General features: G+C 35.8%; 4 protein-coding genes across 4 annotated transcripts; 2 read left to right on the top strand and 2 right to left on the bottom strand.

Annotated features, from left to right (window-relative positions):
• Positions 1-6,066: 6,066 nt before the first annotated feature.
• LOC18026030 lies at positions 6,067-7,716 on the top strand. The gene is made up of 2 exons (XM_006409017.2): positions 6,067-6,540; positions 7,344-7,716. The coding sequence occupies exons 1-2, from the start codon at positions 6,120-6,122 to the stop codon at positions 7,484-7,486; spliced, it is 564 nt and encodes a 187-aa protein (XP_006409080.1). The 5' UTR covers positions 6,067-6,119; the 3' UTR covers positions 7,487-7,716.
• A 1,387-nt stretch (positions 7,717-9,103) lies between these two features.
• LOC18026029 (senescence-induced receptor-like serine/threonine-protein kinase) lies at positions 9,104-13,314 on the bottom strand. Its single transcript, XM_006409016.1, has 13 exons — positions 13,245-13,314; positions 12,614-13,160; positions 11,760-12,259; positions 11,534-11,675; positions 11,122-11,193; positions 10,951-11,022; positions 10,784-10,864; positions 10,510-10,673; positions 10,238-10,446; positions 10,034-10,160; positions 9,891-9,953; positions 9,597-9,786; positions 9,104-9,503 (listed from the first exon to the last, which is right to left on the bottom strand). The coding sequence occupies exons 1-13, from the start codon at positions 13,312-13,314 to the stop codon at positions 9,104-9,106; spliced, it is 2,637 nt and encodes an 878-aa protein (XP_006409079.1).
• Positions 13,315-14,908: 1,594 nt separating this feature from the next.
• On the bottom strand, positions 14,909-18,652 carry LOC18025810 (putative leucine-rich repeat receptor-like protein kinase At2g19210). The gene is made up of 13 exons (XM_006409015.2): positions 18,520-18,652; positions 17,893-18,439; positions 17,319-17,797; positions 17,102-17,234; positions 16,948-17,019; positions 16,792-16,863; positions 16,637-16,717; positions 16,351-16,517; positions 16,047-16,258; positions 15,827-15,953; positions 15,670-15,732; positions 15,398-15,587; positions 14,909-15,317 (listed from the first exon to the last, which is right to left on the bottom strand). The coding sequence occupies exons 1-13, from the start codon at positions 18,605-18,607 to the stop codon at positions 14,909-14,911; spliced, it is 2,640 nt and encodes an 879-aa protein (XP_006409078.1). The 5' UTR covers positions 18,608-18,652.
• A 1,316-nt stretch (positions 18,653-19,968) lies between these two features.
• On the top strand, positions 19,969-21,005 carry LOC18025808. Its single transcript, XM_006409014.2, has 4 exons — positions 19,969-20,099; positions 20,368-20,440; positions 20,563-20,618; positions 20,735-21,005. Exons 1-4 carry the CDS (start codon positions 20,044-20,046, stop codon positions 20,838-20,840), a joined length of 291 nt encoding a protein of 96 aa, XP_006409077.1. The 5' UTR covers positions 19,969-20,043; the 3' UTR covers positions 20,841-21,005.
• Positions 21,006-21,332: the final 327 nt, after the last annotated feature.

Here is a 21,332-nt window from a genome sequence, read left to right as displayed (position 1 = left end):
CAATATATATGTTCAATTAGTAAAGAGCATGTGGTTCCCCACGACCATACTGAACAGTTAAAAGCTACCAATTGTTGTTATCCATGAGATGAAAAGTGGTTATATATATTGGAAAGAGAACAGAAAAGTGATAGAAATAAAAGAAGCCAAATGGCGTGGTAAAAACAATTGTAGAAGACACGCAAAGCTCAAGTTTGTTACTTCACTTTGGAGGAACAGAAATAAAAACCAAATTAAATCTAAATGAATCTGGTCTTAAGTTTATAGTTAATTGATTATAAACCAAATTATCTCCATTTGAATCTGTTAAAAAGATGTGACCAAATTTTCATTACCATGGAATGGAAAGTTTTACGAGTACATATATATGTGGCCCAAAAAAGAGTTGGGACTAGTCCTCAATACTTACTGCACGTGAATAAAAATGCATGCAACATAATTCATTTATAGTGTAAAAATGGAACCATATAAATGGTTTATATAGAAATAGTATTCATCTAAAAATCTTTTAATGTGGTCCCAAAAAAAGTCTAGACTTCTCGTACAATTATACTAATACGAATGGTATACAAAATTTCTCCTTTATTCAAACGGGTTATTTCATGCGACTGATATTTTAAGAGAGACGATGACTTTGTTTCTGGATTCAGTTTCTTGTTAAGTAAAAATGATTTACTTTTTAATAATAAGTATGAAAAGAGTGGTTGGTCCATGATCAAGAAAAACATAATGTGTTTTGGGCAAAACTTTCTGATTATTATAAATAATAAAAAGTACTAATGTGCAGACCATTTTATGCTGAGCCACCAATGTTTATGAATTATTTTTTTCTTAATCACTTTTACAAACCCCACAAAAATCTTGAATAAGTTCATATTGATTACTTTTTTTTTAAAATCGATTTATTGTTTTTCTTTGTTTTAACATTATTTTTAGGTTTCGTATAAATGTTTTCAAACACTTTATTTGGGTGCAAACAACATGTTCTTTATGGATCAAACGGAAAAAGACATATGTATCAACACCTAACCATTAAAGCACAAAAGTGCTTACAAATGAGAAGATACTGTTCGCTAGGAAATCCAATTTTCTTTGTTGTATATATTTTCCCTATGTTGTATATCATCCCTATGTCAGAAAAGTACTCGCGTAAACCAAATCAAAATAGTTGGCACGGTCTTGATACCATTTGTATGAGGTACTTTGAATCAATTATATGAGAACATTAACGATCGAATCTGACATAAGAGTATATGATCATCGCAAGTTTTTATAGAGTTTCTTAATATTTTTTATTATTAAAATAATATGAAGGGTGTGGAACTCACTATAAAAATTAAAGACTGTCTTTTATCTAAACACTATAAGAGACGGTATTTTAATAATAAAAACTCATTTTAATAATAAAAATTGTTTTAGATAACCATTTGGATATGTAGCGTTGATAATTGTCTAATTAGCTACATATGTAAGTCCAGATGAAGAGTTTAAAACTTCCACAACAACATCCTAGAAGAAACTTGGAAAATTTGTAGTTTTATTAAAGTCATACGAATATCAGAGATCATTTGCATATACATATAAGTTGTACTCGTAAATAGATTACTTATTGTTGCAGATTTTGGATAAAAAACAATTTAGGAGATTTCCAAAATACTTTATAATTCACTACAAGTTCGATTACTACAGTTATAATGGTGGGAAAATTGTGGAAAATGACCGTTTTCAACTGGTTTTCAACTGGTTTTCAACAAAACAAGAAAACGGTGGAAAATGGTTCATTGCAAAGTTAAAATGGTTGAAAATTTGTGGGAATATAACCCACTGATTTTCGACAATCGTGGTAGAATTATCCCATGTCTCATTCTAAAATGTCGTAATAGTTTTTTTTTTTTGTTAAAGTGTCGTAATAGTTGACTATAACAGATCAATAGATCAACGTTATAGTTTTTATTATCAAATAAACGTTATAGTTTTTTTAAAAAATATTGTAACTGTATTGTAATCACTAATCATAATTAAATATCGATAAAAAATTGGATTGTATTGAATGTGTAGGATTAGAAGAATAAGAAAAAGGAATACAAATTAGGAATTGGATGTATATGGCAGTTTAAAGTTATCATCCGTGGTCACATGTGAGAATTGTTCCCACAAAATGTCGTCTAGTTCGAACACATCATGTGTTCTTTGATATTTTTTCCCTGCTTTGTCCAAAAATTAGTTAAATATATTCTTCCTCTAAAACCAACAAAGCAAAAACCGTATTTTCATTTCTGTTATATATTTACTTCTTTTCCTTTGGAAATTTTACTTATCTATCGTTGACGTAACTACACCATGCATGAGCCCATCCATGACAGTTTAGTAGCGATGTCTCTGAGGAATTCTGAATTGAGTTTTAAACTAATTTATCGGATACATATATATGTACGTAAAATAGTAGCTTATAACAATATTGCTCACTTGAAAGTAGCTGAATCGATTGGAAATGGATTGTTTTAGGTATATCTTAACTTGAGTTTGCGTATTATGTTTACAATCAATTATTTCTAGATAAAGTGTACATCATGATCTCCAACCTAGGAGGATATGTCGCTCTTGTAGAACAAACTACTAGGAGTTTACATCCCTGCAATGCTTATATAAATCAGTATAGGAAAATAAGTATTATATATTACTACTAACTAAAGTTCTGTCTTTATTAGGTTATTAACTAACTAACTATTTTTTTTAACGTACTTTGCTATTTCTTTTCTTTTTGTTCCCCCTTAGAATATGGGTTGATCTTTGTGAAAGGGACCTTGAATTACCTTTCGGTTAGAAAAAGACAAATGTTGTATGAGCCCAATCGTTGCAATTTTGCTTTTCGTGACACTTTATAATATATGTTTTTTTTTTTTTGAGAAAGACTTTGTAATATATGTTTCACATGATAGTGTACCGCGAAAACAATTGATGTTTATATGTCCAGTTATGAATTATACATGTATAGTTTAGTTAAACACTGGATTATATCAAATTTCTTGTAATTTTCTATTTTAAGAACCAATAAGTTCTGATCCTATTTTTTCATGAGTTATATAGTTAATTTGGAAAGCTAGGAATGATAAGGTATTTGACCATATATTGTATAAAGAAAACTACAAGCATGTCATAAGTAAATGTAAGGCTTGGAAGGAAGCTACGATTCATCCAACACAACTCATAAAACCAGCAGTAGAGAATTATTCGAAAATCAAGATGTGAAGAGGATAACTCTTTTGCACAGTGATGAGATCACAAACGGAAAGATCTAGAAGGTTAATTAATATCTATCGAAAATATATGGAACGATAACATATATTCCAATAATATCCTAACGCAAGTTGGACATCCTAATACAAAACTCATGCATGGGAGCTACAATGTCAAATACAAAAAGTCTCTCGTCACTATATATATTTGGAGACTGAAGCGTTGATATTGACCGTTAGATATCTTTTCACGTAGCATAGATTGTCAAGACATTGAAATGATCGAACTGCGTAAAATTCTAGTTAAGATGTTGCATTTCGTTCGCTTAACCTCTTAGATGTGTTCGGTTTGCTCTAAAATATTTTCAATTATTTTTGCTTTCTCCAGTCCCTGGCTATTTAATTTAAATTTCAAGGCATGATGTTTAGTCCATACGTACAACGGTACAACTAAAACTATATTTGTTGATGATGTTATTTTTGTAAACACTTCTTCTTCGAATTGTGCAATTTTTACATCAAAAATTTAAAAACCAGTTGACAACAGAAAAAAAAAAAACCTCATAACATTGCCTATTTAGACGAAATCATGTAAAAGAAAAGACAATTTCCCTTAAGCGTCAAGATATCTAAAAGAGAAAGCATAATCCTCAAATGTGATTCTGAAGCAATGTGTTTCACTTATGAAAAAGTTCACTATACCCTCGGAAAATACTAAGTATGCACGTATGATCATAAGAGGAGGGATTTTTTTTTCCTCGAACAGGAGCAAATATCCTGTAAAACAAAGAAAATGTGAAGGTTCGAAAAATATGATGGAAGTGTATTTTCCAAAAGCTCTAGACTTTCAAGTCATAAAACAGCTCAAAAACCACCAAATGGTTAATAAAAAACAGAAAAAGTTAAAAACAAGTGGAAGAAAATGGACCGAGAGTCCTTGAAAACGTAGAATGTGCTCGGGTTTTTGGGAGGAAATGAGCTTTTCAGTGAAAAGAGAAAAAAAGAAGAGTTTATAAGTAAAATACTTCACGGCTTAAGAACCGCCGTGGAGTAGAAATGAAGAGAAATGACCGGAGAATACAGTCGGAAAATGTAGAGTGTCTAAACTTAAGAACCACAAGTATCTAGAGAGATATCGTGAGACTTAAGATAATTGAAAAGTGTGAATCCCTTTCTCGTGGGAAAGGATAAAGTATTATAGGGAGTTACCTGACCCAGGTTAGTATATCGGGTTGATCCGCTGATAGTGAGTCGAGTGGGTCGGCCCATGATCCGACTTGACTGGGTCCGAATCTTGCGATGACGTCATGCTTTTGACGGTCTCACCAACTTTCTTTGGTTTGTTGTGCCTGCTGTGAGACCGTTCATTGGCGCGTCCTGCTTCCTGCGAAAGGTTACTATCGCCTGACACACGTAAGGAAAATGCATTAAATGTCAATCTTGTGGGTTTGTAAGGATATGGATAATCAAATCAGATTAAGATATATTTCTATTGTCGAATGGAGAAATTTGAACGGTGTTCCTACCTCAAAATTCTACCATACCTGGTCCGGTTTCCTAGATATTGGGATTAGATTGCCGAGAATGGATGACTTTGTTCTTGGGTACCTGTATTGGCCATACTTCTTTATATCCCGATCCATCCAGATCACCGAGCTTAGGTCTAGGACATAAAGAATGTGGTCTCTCCTCCTCTTGACTACTCGGTTTTTGACTTTTTTGTTTCTAACAGCGTGGCTTGCACTGTCAGACACGAGGAGTCCAGGAACAAGTGGTTTATCGTGCCGAATCTTCCAAATTCGAATGGATTCGAGATCCGATACTATAAGCTTAGACCCAATACGTGTCCTAATTTGGTCCATGAAGCCGTAATTGCAAAAAAGCCATAAACGCTATATGCAAGCACGCGATTTGTCCACGTAAAAATGATTGAATTTATCTCCAACAGAGTCCATTCCTATATATGTAAGTAAATATGATTAAAATTTGTATATATAAGCCTCATAATTCGAAAGGCTAATCTTTTTTTTCCTAAAGGTTTGTGTCACTAGAAGTTGTTGGGACCATCAACCGCTTAGGCCGTTCCAACCGCTACAATCACAAAAGCGTGTTGTACAGTCCTTTTGCTTTCAAGATTTGCCTTGTGCTAACCTGACCAATGATCACTTTATATGCATATATTGTGTATCTATTACCTTTTACACATATAATATCTGTTTTAATTTAATTAATAGTTCTAATAAGGACCAAAAACTGTCGACCAAAAAAATAAAAAAAATTAGGACCAAAAACTTTGGTATATGGATGGTTTGTGTGGCGTAGTTTGGTTTTATTTGGCTCGGAGAATCATTATATGATTGGAACAGAAAAATTAATGTTCCATTCGAGTATCTAATTTCGTCTTGATAAAAACTAATATAAACAGTGTATTAATGAAATATAGTTGATAGATGAAATGTATTTCATGTATATGAAATGACTTATATTCACGTGCCTAATATAAACAACACGTTACGACATATGGACTCACAACTTCCATATTCACGTGTGCATCTACGTATAGTTAATGTGTGTATGTATATAACACATACACGAGCATAGTTCCAAAACATTTTGGAAAAATATGATCCTGCAGATCGCTTCTACCAAGAAAAAGATTATTCCTCACTTCTAAACTTGAGAGAGCCACCAGATTAATTAGTCGGCCCATTTCAAGTCCAATTCTTTTTTTTTTCTTAATTCTATATACGGGTCGGATCTCACGAACTCGGATCCTTTTCGTACCCGTTTCAGTTGCACACACACGTGATACCGCCTCAACTCTGTCATCGTTTATTAATGTTCGAAAAAGCCGCTTTCTCTCTCTAACTTCTCTCTCTAAGAATGTCCCGATTACTGACAAAAACCCTAATCCCCCACGGGAGATTGTTTCTCCGTCGTTTCAACGAGCCGGCGATCGCGGCGCCAAACGTCGTCTGTTTCAGCCGCCGGCCGTTTTCTTCTAAGCCTCAGCTCATCGAGATTGACCTCGATTCATCCTCATCGGCGACTTCTAAAGCCGAAGCCGAAGCCGCGATTCTCAAGAAGCTGAACGAATTCGTTAGGAGGATCATCGTTCAGAATTCGACTCCAGATTGGCTCCCTTTCGCACCTGGCTCCTCCTTCTGGGTCCCGCCGCATCAGAACACGGCCGCGAAGATCGCTAATTTGGTCGACAAGGTTACGAATCCGTTGACGGAGGAGGAATCTCTCTCTCTATATTCTCCTAATGGCTGCCCTTGTTCCTCTTTTTTCATTCCTCCAGGTATTTGCTGAGATTTTTCAGTTTCATTTTCCCTGAAATTGGACATAAAATCCGTAAATTACCTTCCTTTGATGGTTAATCGTCTCAGTTAGATTATGGGTCTCACTTGGTTTTTTGGTTTTGCGTGTTAAAATGGTTCCTTTTGAGTTAAATATTCTTCCGCCATGGGGGGTAACATCTCCTTGAGTTTCCTCCATGTCTCTATAAAACCATCACTCTGGGAGAAAGCAAAAAATTTGAATTCTTTCAAGCTTCAAAAGACCTGAAAAATGAGATCTTTAGGGGTGATACGTTTAGAATGTTATGGTTTGTCTTTTGGAATTCTTATCTAATGAATATGTAATGCTATGTAGCTGATTTTTGTATTCTCTGTATGTATTGTTTTCCAATGAATATGATTCTCTTCTTTGTTTACTGTATGTATTGTGGTTGTTTCTTGTGATATCTATGCTAAAAATGGTTCCTTTGAGAAAAATTTTCATCCGCCATGGGAGGTAAAATCTCCTTGACTTTCCTCCATGTCTCTATAAAACCATCACTCTGGGAGAAAGCAAAAATTTTGAACTCTTTCAAGCTTTAAAAGACCTGAAAAATGAGATCTTTAGGGTGATACGTTTAGAATGTTATGTTTTGTCTTTTGGAGTTCTTATCTAATGAACGTGTAATGCAGTGGAGCTGACTTTTGTATATGTATTGTTTTCCAATAGATATGATTCTCTTCTTTGTTTACTGTATGTATTGTGGTTGTTTCTTGTGATATCTATGGTGCTAACACATGTTTTTCCTTGCTTTTAAAATGGTAGATCACGATTCTTCATCTACAAAAGAGGTAGAAGTTAGCATGGAGTTGAACATTCCGGGGAATGAGATGCTGGAAGTCAAGCTAGCGCATTTTCCAGATCCAATTTACTCATTTAAACATGGAGACTCAGACGATGAAGAGTGAAGCATTCCCAGCTCGCGGGCAGTTAGAAGCATCGCATCTACCTTAAAAAAGAAATCAAACCCATTCCTGATGCGTTGTTTGCATATGCTGATAATGACTGAAATTGAGGCAGTTGTATATACGGTTGCAAACCATGGGAAGCTATATTATATGATCTTTGGCTGACTTAAACGTCTTTGTTGACTATATATTTTTATAAAGTTTGAATTAGCTTGGTGGCTTCTTCCACTTTTTAGACAGAGTTCATCGTGATGCTATAAAGTAATATAACCATTACAGTAATCTTTCTAAACTCAATACTACCATTTTTTCGCCTGTTATGCTTGTTTCCTCCAATCTCTGTTTGTTGCTTTCCATGGATTGTTACGTTTCCTTCAAGGTTTCATCGTGAATGGTACTTTAGATCAACCTCAGATGAACTTTACATATGTCATCACTTTGATTGATAAGAATCTGCACTACAATAAACAGTAGCAAACACTGGACGTTTCTTTTATTACCCAGAAAAAAAATATGATCGTAACCTTTGTTCTCCTCTGTTTATGACTCTAGTATAAGTCTACTCTCTTATGTCTCTGTTTCTGAGAAGAGTGATGTTTTTCAAGAACAGAGAAGAGGCATATAAGTGATCAGGTCAGATCAGTGTTATCCAATGGAGACATGGACTGTGAATCAGCGTCTGAGAGAGAGATATGACGCTGGCTCGGCTTGGAAAATGTCAGAAATAACTTTGGCTTGTACCGAGCAGAGATCTACACAGAGGCCAACGATGAGTCAGGTCGTTATGGAGCTGAAACAGGTATTGTTGGTGGCAGAGTGAACTATCAGGAAAACCAGGGTGGCTCAACAAAGATGGTTACAGTGAATCTGAATTCCGAAATGATTCCTCAAGCAAGGTAGATGATTTTACTGAGTGATGAAGAACAACTCTTATTTGATTTGTGTCTCAATAAAAACATGAAGTAAATATAATTATATGTGCCAAAAGATACAGTCCAAGATTCTTTCTTTCACAACATCAAGAATCAAACCAAAGAATATACAAGACTGACCTTATGATTTGATATAAACATGCATGGTTATATACTAAAATGTAAAATGAAAAGAGTTGAAGTTTTCTTTTACGTAAGATTAGCTGTCGTTTACTCTTACAAAACTCTCACAGTTATCATAGGAGTGGCATCGAAGTATAGGAGAATAGTGTGAGCCGGCATTGAGCCCAAGCAAATCAAGCATGGGCTTGCGGCCCCTATGTTTACATGAAAATTTTTAAAGATAAAACAGCCAATTTTTTGAAAAAAATATGTAAAACAGCCAATTTTTTGTTCTATAGCTTGCGGCCCATGCAAAAAATATGCAGTTCAGGGTCGGCAGTATGTAAAATTATCATAGACTCTGACAATAATTTGGGAACAGCACAAAAACACATTAGTAGATGACCAAGAGAAATTGAAAACAACAATAAGTATTATATCCCTTTGATACTTGACCTAAGAGAAGATTATGTGTTTTGGCATACATGTTACTCAGCAAACATTTCCGAGTAACAAAAAAAATGTTTTTATTGAGGTACAAAATAAAATGGAAACAAAGAGTTTCATCAATCTGGAGATATCACTACCGTGCTTGAGGAGCCTCTTCGGAGTTCAGGTTCACAGTAATCAACTTTGTCGAGTCACCATGGTTTTCCTGATCAGTCTCTCTACCAAAAACAATCTGTTTCAGCTCCATAACGACCTGAATCATTGTTGGCCTCTGCGCAGAACGCTGCTCTGTACAAGCCAAAGCTATTTCCGAAATTCTCCAAGCCGAGCCAGCATTGAATTTCTCTCCTAGACGCTGATCCACAATCCCTTTGATGTCTCCTTTGGCTAACATTGAGTTGACATGATCACTTATATGTCTATTCTCTGCTCTTAAAGATGCAATTACAGGTTGGCCTGTAATCACTTCAAGAAGAACAACTCCGAAGCTATAAACATCACTCTTCTCGCTCATTTGGCGTGTCGAATAGTACCTGCCCATTTCAAGAACATAAAGAGCTTTATGTCTTTTAAATTTTTGTGTTGAGACATTTCAAGAAAAAGACTATAAGATCTTGATTACTTACTCTGGATCAAGGTAACCGATGGTTCCAGCAACAACTGTTGTAACCTGACCACTTCCTTCAACAGGGAAGCTTCTAGATAAACCAAAGTCTGCTATCTTGGCTTGTAGCTTCTCATCTAGTAAGATGTTTGTCGGCTTCACATCTCTGTGAACTATAGGGGGATTACAACCATAGTGAAGATACTCTAGCCCTGAATGTTTTTCATAGACAAAAAGAAAAACACAAACTTCATTGATTTCATTTTTAGCATCTTGTGTTTAGTTAATTGTCATTTTGAGATGAGATTTCCCGAACCTTGAGCTGCATCTAATGATATCTTCAACCTCTCTTCCCAGCTCAAGATAAATGACCTTTTGCCTTTGATAAAACGAAATTAAACCAAAGTTCCTCTCTCAATACATATGAGTGTAGTGAACAAAGTAGACATATTAACTAACCTGCCAAGTAGTCTCCTAAGTTCTCATTAGCCATATACTCGTATATAAGCGCAATATGGTTTCCTTCGTTGCAATATCCCACAAGGGAAGTCAGGTTTGTGTGATGAACCCTCATCAGAATTTCAACCTGAGAATCTCAACTAGGTTTAGTGAAGTGAAAAAAAATTGGAAAAATTAAGTCTTTGAAAATGTAAGAAAAGTAACCTCTGCTCGAAACTCTTTGTAACCTTGAGCTGATTCTTCAGACAGTATCTTGACTGCAACTTGTTCACCATTTATGACACCATAGTAAACTTTCCCGAAACCTCCTTTGCCAAGAACTCTCTCGAAGTTATTTGTGATATTCACAACTTTTGAGTATTTGAAGTATCTCTTCGCTGTTTCCAACGGTCCATTCCTCACACCAACTGCACCTATAAGTGTTTCGTTTAATAACGAGTCTTTATAGGAAAAAAATGTTGTTTTCAAGATCGTACCTCTTTGTTTTCTTTTCTTGAAATGCCAGAAAAGAGCTATTGCCGTCAAAAGAGCGATGACGATTCCTATGATTAGTGCTACTAATAGAATGATTTGTCCATTCTTCTTCTTCTTTATGTTTTGACATGAAGCAGAGAGACAAAGTTTCGGATTTCTACCAAATCTTTAAAGTTACAATGTAGAAATGTTAGGAATGAATATTTTCAAAGCTTTCTAAATCAACTTCACATAGGAAGAAGTAAACAGAAAATAAAAAATTATCGAGTTGCAAACCTTAAGGAAAGAGATCCATCCTTTGATCTTTCAAGAAGTTTAGCTGGAATTATGCCTGTTAACTTGTTACCTTCCAAGTTCCTGCCGATATAAAGCCGAATTAACTCGTCAATTCAAAGACGTTCTTTGCTTTGTAACCCGTATTTGGACTAGTTGAAATGACTTACAATTCAGTCAAATTTGGTAAGTTAGTGAAGAAATCAGGTATATTTCCTGTTAAACTGTTACTTGATATATCTCTGTAATGAAATTTGATTGTGTTAGTAAGGATTATCAACTTTGTATACAACATAGATCATCAATAGTAATTAAATGTAGAACCAATAAAAAATACCGACAATTTTTTAAGAGATGTAAGGTTGGAGAAGGCTGGATCGATCTGGCCTGCTAATTCACTGAAAGATATGTTCCTAGAAATACCAAATAGATATCTTTACGAAAGAAACAGAGTATAACAGAGCAGAGCACAGCTGAACAAAACAGAGTAGAAACTAGAAAAGAACACATCAAAACAGAGCAGATCATAATAGAACACAGCAAAAAAAGCGCAGAGAAGAATATAACAAAGCAAGAAAGAGCAGAGCATAACAGAACATAGAAAGACAGAGCACAGCCGAACAAAGCAGAGTGAACAGAACAGAGCAAAACAGAGCAGAGCATAATAGAAAACAGCAAGCCAAAGCAAAACCGCACAAAGCAGAGAAACGAACACAACAACAGAACACATATCTAAGTTTAACACTAACTTACAGAGAAACGACTCTTGGATTGGTACTGTTATCATTTTGGATACACTCAACACCTTCCCAAGAATATTCCACAGGAACACATGGATCTCCTTGCCAGTTCTTCTCCACTCTATATCTGTTTTTGATCTTCCTCATGGCATCCACTAAAGCAAATATATAGAACAAAATCAAACAAAAAAGAAAACTTGGAGGAGGGAAACTTTGTACCATACAAAGCCTTAAACTACCATCTAGTGGATCAGTTGGGATCTGAAGGAACTCAATGGCTTGATAGATCTCAAGGGCGTTAATGATCGGTGGAAGGACAAAGCCACCAAGATCGCTAGTGGGTTGGTATAAAGAGAAGTTAAGGCTAGCTCCGCTCACAGGTTCGGGTGTAGAGACTGTATCGGTGAACAAGTACCTAGGCTTAAAGAAGCGAGAGAGTACTGTATTGTCTACCCAAACGTCGAACTGTCTGGTCAAGTTGTTTTTAAATTCTTCAATTTCAGCGAAGTGCATGTATGCATAAAACTTTGCGTTAGGGTCGAGAGGTTTAAGAACAAGCAACATGGACTGGCTCTCGTTTCGCGGTGTTGCTGCAGTGCTCATGACCGTAGGAGCTGGTTGGTAGCCATTGTGGAAACCTTGATCGACGGTGAGAGATGTATTTACTGTCTTGAATTCAGAAAGTGGACTAGAAAATGAACGAGGTGTCCATATTCGGTCGTAGATGTCATCTTTGTACCTACACAAGTTTAAGTATGTGTGTGAGAAACATGAAATGCTAACCAAGAAATTGTAGTGGGGTGGTTCCCTTGTAGTGGAAGATTCAGCTATGTGGATATAAGCCATAGTTCGAATATCCCTAGATGCGAAATTATCACATTAACTCTTGGATTCAACCATATGGATTGCTATTGGGTTTACATAAAAAGGATGTTGGGGCTAAGGGGATTAGTCTGAACCATGAGCCCGAATGGCCTGGGATTTACCTTCGGACATAAAAAAAAAAAAAAAAAAAAAAGAGAAACATGAAAAGCAGAGACAAAAGTTTCTGCTTGAATTTTGAAATGATCTTAAGTTTCTAATCATGGTTTACCTGAATGGAAGATCGCTGATTGAGCCATAATCCAATCTTCGTTCAAGCCTAAGTGCATCATAAGAAGTCTCATAAGTGGTGTTCAACAAACCTCGTATCTCCAAGACAGACAAGAATGGAGTTCCTGTGTTTTTATCAACAACACACACTTGAACATGGTCTGTAAGTGGAATGGTGATCATCTCTTTGTTGAGTATAGTTGTTGCATTGTCGAGTTTAACAGAGTCCCAGAAATTGACTCCAAGATAGAGATCGAACTCGGGAGCTCCTCCTTGTCCATCGTAGTTACCGTACATGAAACGGGTCCTGATCAGATACTTGAAACCTTTGCCTCTCGGAGTCTGAACATGGTAACAGTTTCTTTTGCCTTCAGGGAAACTCCTCAAGTTCAACAAGTGTCTATCAAAACCAATTTTCTGAAACTGAGCTGCTACGCTCTTTCTTGTTCCTGAATCAACAAACGCCGAATCTGAAACATACTTTATACCTGTAGTCTCATCGTTGTAGCTAGAATCATCCGGTATCCCACAATCTATACTTATAAAACCTGTAAACACTCATGTAAGAAGATTATAATCATATGTACAAGCATCTGAATAATTTAAACAGAGCAAAGAGAGTTTTAAGTTACCTGATTGGTCTTGAGCATGAACAAGAAAGAGTAGAAGAGCAAAGCTTGTGAAAGAAACAGAGCTTAACATCACCGTTTACTTGATTGGATTGCTTTCTCTTGGACTAAGCTGCTCTATCGTTGATGTAATGAGAGCTTGTATAAGTAAAGGACGACTAATTATGCGTCATAATAAGATACTTCAAAACTCATTTTCATTTAGATTTATTGTAAAATCATGTCGGTTTATATTAAATAACATGGTCAATAAGACTCTGATATATATGATTGGTCAACGAAGCATCTTCTAAGATTAGGGTTTATGCAAATTTTGGACCAGGATATCATGTCAATGCTTACCCCTTAAAAATTTATTCTTTAGTTTTTTAATTTTTTTGTTAGTGTCACATACAACACTTAATGTAATTTATTGATTAAACGACTCTAACCAATATCCTAAGTACTTACAAAATGAGAAATTATTATTCCGAGAACGAACATTTCTTGCCAAGATTTACATGAACTTTATTTTGGCAACCGGATCCCTTCGTATTTTCACGAAATTAAGTTTCTTTGAGTCAAGGTCTTAGCCTTGACAATACTTTGCGTAAATCAGGATAGGCGACCAAGACGTGTTAGATCTTACTCGTCACTAGCAACTATGCGTTATTATAGTAAGTCAATGTATTAAAGGGTCACCTAAAAGGAGACTTTCCTCAAGTGTATGTTCATACGATTTTGGACCCAATTGTTTCGCAAATAAATATAGAAGGAAATATGTCCAACATGCAATATCTAACCAAATGATTGTAGGTTTGTAGTCATTTCGATAATCAGAGAATTTGAGAAGGTTTTTTTGCTGTTTATTGATTTATTCATTGTGTATCCGAGTTACGTATATAGGAGAAAAGGTACGAATCTTGTTTCCTAAATTAACATTTACACAATCGTCATAATACCAAATCAATCATATCCTTATCATAATATCCCATGAGAATTTTTCGTACAATACAAGTTATCCTATATATTAAAGAACATAATGTTTCTTGTCTCAAAATTCTAATACGCTCTATGAACCATGTGTTCCTGAGGATTATTCTTGGTAAGATCTTGAATGAATCCAAAGTGCAAACAATACTAATACAAGAGTCGTTTCTCTGTGAACTCATATAGGTGTTCTGTTTTGCTCTGTTATGCTATGCTCTGTTTTGTTGCTTCAAGTCTACTCTGTTATGCTCTGTTCTACTCTGCGAAGATTGAAAAGAAGAGGCCATCACTGAATTTACGATGCGGGTTTATTTCGGCAGAAAAATGGAAGGAAAAAAGTATGCAGCGAACCTGCTAGAAAGATCTAAGGATGGATCTCCATCTCCTTCTATGTGATGGTGATTTAGAACCAATAGCTCCTTAAAGCGTTTTTAAAAGGTTCAGTCTTTAACATTTCTACATTTTAAGCTGTAAAAATATTTTTGGTAGAAATCCCAAGTTTCAAACACAAAAGATCAACAGCGAAAATGACAAAAACCCTTTTAAACATGAAACTTCTTGTACACTTCGATTTTCTGACGAAGGAAACACAACATCCACCTTGTTCTTTTTCTCTCTTCTTAATCACACTCCAGTCCACACCACACAGAACTTTCCAGTTTCTGGAAATTAAAAACTCAGATGGATTCAACAATCATCTACCTCGCCTGAGGAAACATTCCCGAGTTAAAAGTCGTCATCGCCGGCTCTGTAACCCTACTGTCACCAGAACCACCACCGGCTCTTGCTAAGCTTACACTCTCCTTTAGCTCAGACACTACCTGACTCATCGTCGGTCTGTTTCTAGAGCTACGAGACGCACAAGCCATTGCTAATTCAGTGATCTTCCATGCCGAACCAGCATCAAACCTCTCTCCTAGCTTTGGATCCAAAATGCCTCTGATATCTCCTGTGGACAGAAGCAACTCAACCCGGTCCGTTATGTGTCTGTTCTCTACGGTTGTTGTTGAACGTGAAATCACCGGTTGGCCCGTGACAACCTCTAAAAGAACCACCCCGAAGCTGTAAACATCACTCTTCTCGCTTAGTTTCTGTGTCGAGTGATACCTTCATTTTGTACAAACAATGTCTCAGAAACCGTAAACAGCTAATACCAGAACATAGTGTAAAAGTAGTTGTTTACTTACTCAGGGTCAAGATAACCAATAGTTCCAGCTACGGCTGTTGAATCCTGGTTAGTTCCCTCCAATGCAACGCTTCTTGATAACCCAAAATCAGCAATCTTGGCCTGTAGCTTCTCGTTGATTAGTATATTAGCCGGCTTCACATCTCTTTGTACAATGGGAGGCTTGCAACCATTGTGAAGATACTCAAGCCCTGAGGTTCAGACAAGCACAAGAATATTTTGGTTTCATTTGATTTTCACAACCTTGAATTATAGGATCCATTTATTACAAACCTTGTGCCGCATCTAATGAGATTTGTAGCCTCTCTTCCCAGCTCAAGACATAAGATTTTTTCCCTTGATTAGGAGAGAAAACAAAAGGTAGGTTCAGTTTCCTCTGGCTAGAGAAAAAGACCAGAGAACAAACTAAGTAGAAGAGAGCTAGACTTACCTGACAAATAATCTCCCAAGGTTCCATTAGCCATAAACTCGTAGATAAGCGCCATCTTCTTGTCTTCGTTGCAGTATCCGATAAGCGCGGTTAGGTTCTTGTGATGAACTCTCAGGAGAAGTTCGACCTGATGATAATCAAGTGGATGCATATTCCCAATATATCATTCCATAACTCACTTTATAGAGACAAAACCTGTAAAAGTATATAAAAATCTGACCTCTGCTTTGAACTCTTTGTAACCTTGAGCCGATGATTCAGACAGAATCTTGACAGCAACTTGGTCGTCATTTAAGACACCATGGTATACTTTTCCAAAGCCTCCTTGCCCAAGAACTCTTTCAAAGTTGTTTGTGACTTTCACAACTTCTGAGTATTTGTAGTATCTTTTTGTTGTGTCCAATGGCCCATTCCTAATACTATTAGAGCCGCCTGTAAAGATATCATAATAAAATTTTCTTACAAGGAATCCTAGAAATGTAAGAACAAGTATTTCAGGATATATAGTTTCTTGATGTTTCTACCGCTTCGATGTCTCTTCTTGTACAGCAAGAACAAAGCTATTGCTATTAAAAGACCTAGAACTCCCGCGACAGATGCTACTAATGGAATGATGTATACATTCTTCTTTGTCTTCTCATTCGTACTTTGACATGAAGCAGAAACACAGAGGTCTGGATTCCCGCCAACTCTTACGAGCAGAGATTAGTATGAAAACATGAGCCCAAGGGCAAAACATAAATACAAATGGTCAATCAGGTACAGATCATCTGCATTGTGCATAAAAGCCAAAGGTAATCATGAACCAACCGTAGCAAAAGCGATTTATTGTTTGATCTCTCCAGTAGTTTCACCGGAAGAACACCCATTAACTTGTTTCCTTCCAAGTTTCTGCAGACATATAGGTGAAATCAACATAAATTCTCCAGGTTATTAAAACCATTGTTTGTGTAATCAAGACTTACAACTCCGTCAAATTATGTAGATTTCCGAGGAAATCGGGTACTTTTCCTGTTAAACTGTTGTTTGATAAGTCCCTGAAATGAAATTTTTGGTTGCATCAGTTTTAGATTCCAAAACTATGTGTACAAAAGTTCCAAGATCGAATCGAAAATACAGACAGTCTCTGTAATGAGGTAAGGTTGGAGAAGGCTGGATCAATCTGACCAGTCAAGCCACTGAAGGATAAATTCCTGCAAATCACACAACTCTTGTGAGAACAGAGAAAGAGGGAGAAAAAAAAAAACAGATATAAGCATTTGTTGAAATGCATACACAGAAACGATTCTTGGAGACTCGTTATCGACGTAGCTGCAGATGATATTGTTCCAAGGATAGGGAGCACAAGGATCTCCAAGCCAATTCTTCTTCACTTCATAGTTAGACTTGATTATCATAATTGCTTGAACTAGAATTTAAACCAAAAATGGATAAGTATGAAGTTAATAACGAAAAGGGTTAAAGTTTTTGTTTTGAGAAAATGAAATTATACCATCTTGTTGATCAGTAGGTGACTGAAGAAACTCATTGATACGATATGTTTCAATGGCGTTAATGATTGGTGGAAGCGTGGATCTATCAGTACGTCTAAGAAGAAACTCGAGTCTTGGAGCGCTCACAGGGTTCTGAACGTAAAGTGTGTCTGTATACAAGTAGCGCGGGCTAAAGGCAGTCATGTTGATTGACTTTTCGTTTAGAAAAACAGAGAATTCTCTTGTCTCATTACTTGGAAGTTCCACAACTTCTGCAAAGTGCATATAAACATAGTATTTCCAAGTAGGATCTTGTGGTTCCCAATAAAGGATTATGTCTTGGCTTGAATCCTCAGGTGAAGTTGCAGTGTTCATAACAAAACGAGCGGGTTGGAATCCATTGTTGTTGTTTGAATCTATCGTGAGCGATGCATTAAAGATTGTATACTTTGGAAACCTCAGAGGTATCCATATCCGGTCAAAAACATCATCTTTGTACCTACATTATTACCAACTTTTAAGAAGAAAGACCAAAAAAAAAACAGAATTTATCACAAAGATACAATACAAATAAAGAAAGTATTCATTTTTCACCTGACAGGAAGATTACCGAGCCCACCAAGATCCCATCTTTTAAACAGAATCAATGAATCATAAGGAGTCTCGTATGTATCACTCTTCAAGAGCCTGAGTTCTAACGCAGACAAGAATGGAGTTCCTCTGTCTTTATCAACAAGACACACATGAACATGGTCTGAACGAAGAGTTTGTATGATCTCTTTGGTTACTATTGTAGTTGCATTGTCTATTTTAACGGAGTCCCATAGATTGACCCCAAGATATAGATCGAACTCTGGTGCTTTTCCGAGATTATCATAGTTACCGTACATGAAACGTGTTCTGATCAAATACTTGAAGCCTTTTCCCATTGGAGGCTGGACATCGTAACAGTTTCTCTTGTCTTCAGGAAAGCTCCTAACGTTTTGGAACTGCTTCTCCAGAGAACTTGTCTGAAACTCAGGATCTATGCTATGAATTGTCCCTGACTCGACAAATGCAGCATCTGAAATGTACTTTATGTCTGTTGTTTCATCGTTATAGCTTGAATCCTCAGGTATACCACAATCTATACTGACAAAACCTGTAGTATAAACACACATGTAGAGATTTAAAGCCTTGAAAACGCAGCCATAGTTATACATTTGCAAGATTTTTGTGTACCTGATTGGTCTTGAGCACGAACAAGAAGAACAAGAGCAGAAAAGAAGCTTGCGAATAAAATCAACAGAAGAAAGTTGTAACGCGCCATTAGTGAAAAAAGCAGCAATTTCTCATAGAAAGTTCGATACCACCCTCTTCTGAAAAACTTGTTTCATTCTCATCTACCTTTGATTCTAAAGATTATTATTATATAGCCATGTTGGCTGATGGTGAAGCACTATCTCTTGAAATCAAATACAATAATAATAAAAAAATATTAAGTCAAAAGGGCAACTTGGGATATTCCAAGAGTTTCTTTCTGTTAATATCACACAAACGACTTCTCAGTTGGTTGACAAATTTTCAAGTGGGCTTTGTTGAAATTTTAAAACCAAAGAAATAGATTTCATATGATAAATATTGACAGTGAAAGTTTCAAACTGAGTTTGTGGATAACATAAAGAAACTGCAAGTGACATAAACAAAGTTAACATCAATCTCCCTTTCAACGTCAGACTGATCATGGCTACATATATAGTAAAGAAGAAACCGAAATCTCTAGCCTACACATATAACACTACCCTCCTTAATTTTCATTATTTTTCTTAAAAGGAGTTAGTAGTTTTTCTTATTATGCTTGTGTTTCTTGTGAGTAAATTCTGATGTGGTTTGAATTTTTAATTAACTTGCGATATGTCACGGTGCTTAGGTACTAAAATTTGAATTAAGTGAATACTCGCTGCAAATTCCGTAAAATACTTGGAAAATAAGTTAGAAGAACAAGAGTTTTGTTCAAAAGCTTATTATTTTATGTTTAGTAACTGAGAGTACACTTAATTAGAAGGAGAAGAAAACCGAAAAGTCTAATCGTATCTTGACTTGTGGAATTTGTCTGCACAGCATCATCAGTATGTGATGTTATCAAAAAGTTCGTTTCGAAAACATTACAAGAACAAGATGAGACGACACTATATTAAATCAAATTTTTTTGAATGTTCGTAGAATTTTTTGACATCCATAGATTTGAATCGAACGATTAGTCTTTTGATGAGTAATGATCATCAGCATCTCCTCTTTCTTGTTGATCTCTCATTACTCAATGTATCTTTCGTTAATTAGTTAGTTAGTATATAGATGGAGAAATCAGCACTTGCTTTTGAAGTTAACGTGATCCGCAACGCAGAAATTTACTTTAATCTCTTATTTATTTGTTTAATATTAAAAGTGCCACGTGTCAAAAAAAAAACGTTTTTACCAGTCTTTATTTAAGAAACGTCTTCAGCTTGTTTCTCTTCTGCATTCATTTTTTTAATAAAAAAAATTACTAAAGACGCTTGTGGAGACTGCATTGCGGATGCTCTAAACCTCTTTCGAAATATAATCATGAACAAATATATTGGGGCGATAAACAAGAAGCCCATTTTGCTAGCCTAGCCCACTCAAAACCCTGCTTCTGTGTTTCTTTTGTTTGTTCCCGTCGGAAAAAAAAAAGTTTCAATTTTTAGGCCGAAACCTCCATTAACGAAGGAAGGAAGCAGCTAAAAAATGGCTGCGATTGTTCATGCAGTTGCTCCTTCTAACCAAACTTGGGATTTCAGCTGGTATGTTCAGTAAATTATCTTACTTTTGATTCTAAAATCATCTTCTCTGATTTGGGATTTTTTTCAGTTCTGCTCCCTTTTAGTGATTCGGCTCTTTGTTTCCGGTTGTTCGTAATGTGTTTGCTCTGTGTCTGATAATAGAACATACGGGTTCGATTTTAGAAATCTAGGGTCTGACACATTTGAAGAATTTTTATTTTATTCTTATCTACACTCCAAAGTTTCGATCTTTGATGTTACAGAGTTTTTCGTTTTTGTCAACTTGCAGTAACTTGGATGTGAATTTTGAATCTGAAGAACATGCTTTGATTGCTTACACAGCATTGTCTGTTGATAAAGAGGTTTAAAATTTCCCAATTCACTTCCAATTTATGAATAATTCTAATTTTCATCAAAAGTTTATCTTTTTTTTTTCCATCTCGCTTATGTTAAGAGAACTTTATCTGTTTCACCATTATTGCAGTTGCAACCTGATAAAGTGAGAAGAGTTATGTCTGTATCAAACAACAAGCTCTCTGTGTGAGTTTTCTCAAAGTCCTCGTTTAATCAGTCTTAAATCGATTAAGACTGTTTTCAATTAGACAAGCCCTACTTGTTTACTAGTTTTGATATTTTCTCACCGGATAACTTTACAGGCACTTTGAAGCAATAGAGGCAAGGCTTCTTCGAGCATCGTTCTCTGCGTTTGTAGACGTTCTTACGTTGGCCACAAGAACAATTCAAGAATTTGGGCGAAACTAAAACACCAATGTGAAAAAAGAAGTTTGATTCTTTCCTCATTGCCCTTCAAGAAGTCAATTACTGTAGTGTTAATCAAACAATGTATTAGTATGGTGTGACTTAATCTAGACAGATGATAACATTTAAAGCTTTTTTATTTGACTACGTTTTATCTGTGTAATCTAATGAGTCATCCTCCTTACCAATGAGTGAATTTTTAATTTAGGGCCTTAGACTGTCTGTGAGAAAGTTGTTGTAGGTAAAACTTTCTGTCTATGCTTGAGTTTAATGAGTATGATTTTAAGATAAGGGCTTGAAATTGTATGATAAAATTGTGATGATAAACTCACTCTCTGTATATGTTTGAGTTTATATGTTTACTGGAGAGGATTGAATAATTTGGCGAGTCTTCCTTATTTTGCAGGATGTCTGAGAATGTATTTTGTCAAGTTAGCGAGATTCTTATGATGGAGAGCTTCAAAAAAGCTGAATCCAGTGAATTTTACTCTTTGA

Source organism: Eutrema salsugineum, unplaced genomic scaffold, assembly GCF_000478725.1.
Source record: "Eutrema salsugineum unplaced genomic scaffold, Eutsalg1_0 scaffold_11, whole genome shotgun sequence".
Taxonomy (NCBI): Eukaryota; Viridiplantae; Streptophyta; class Magnoliopsida; order Brassicales; family Brassicaceae; genus Eutrema; species Eutrema salsugineum.
The sequence above is the reverse complement of the archived record's forward strand: the minus strand, read 5'-3'. Positions and strand labels throughout refer to the sequence as shown.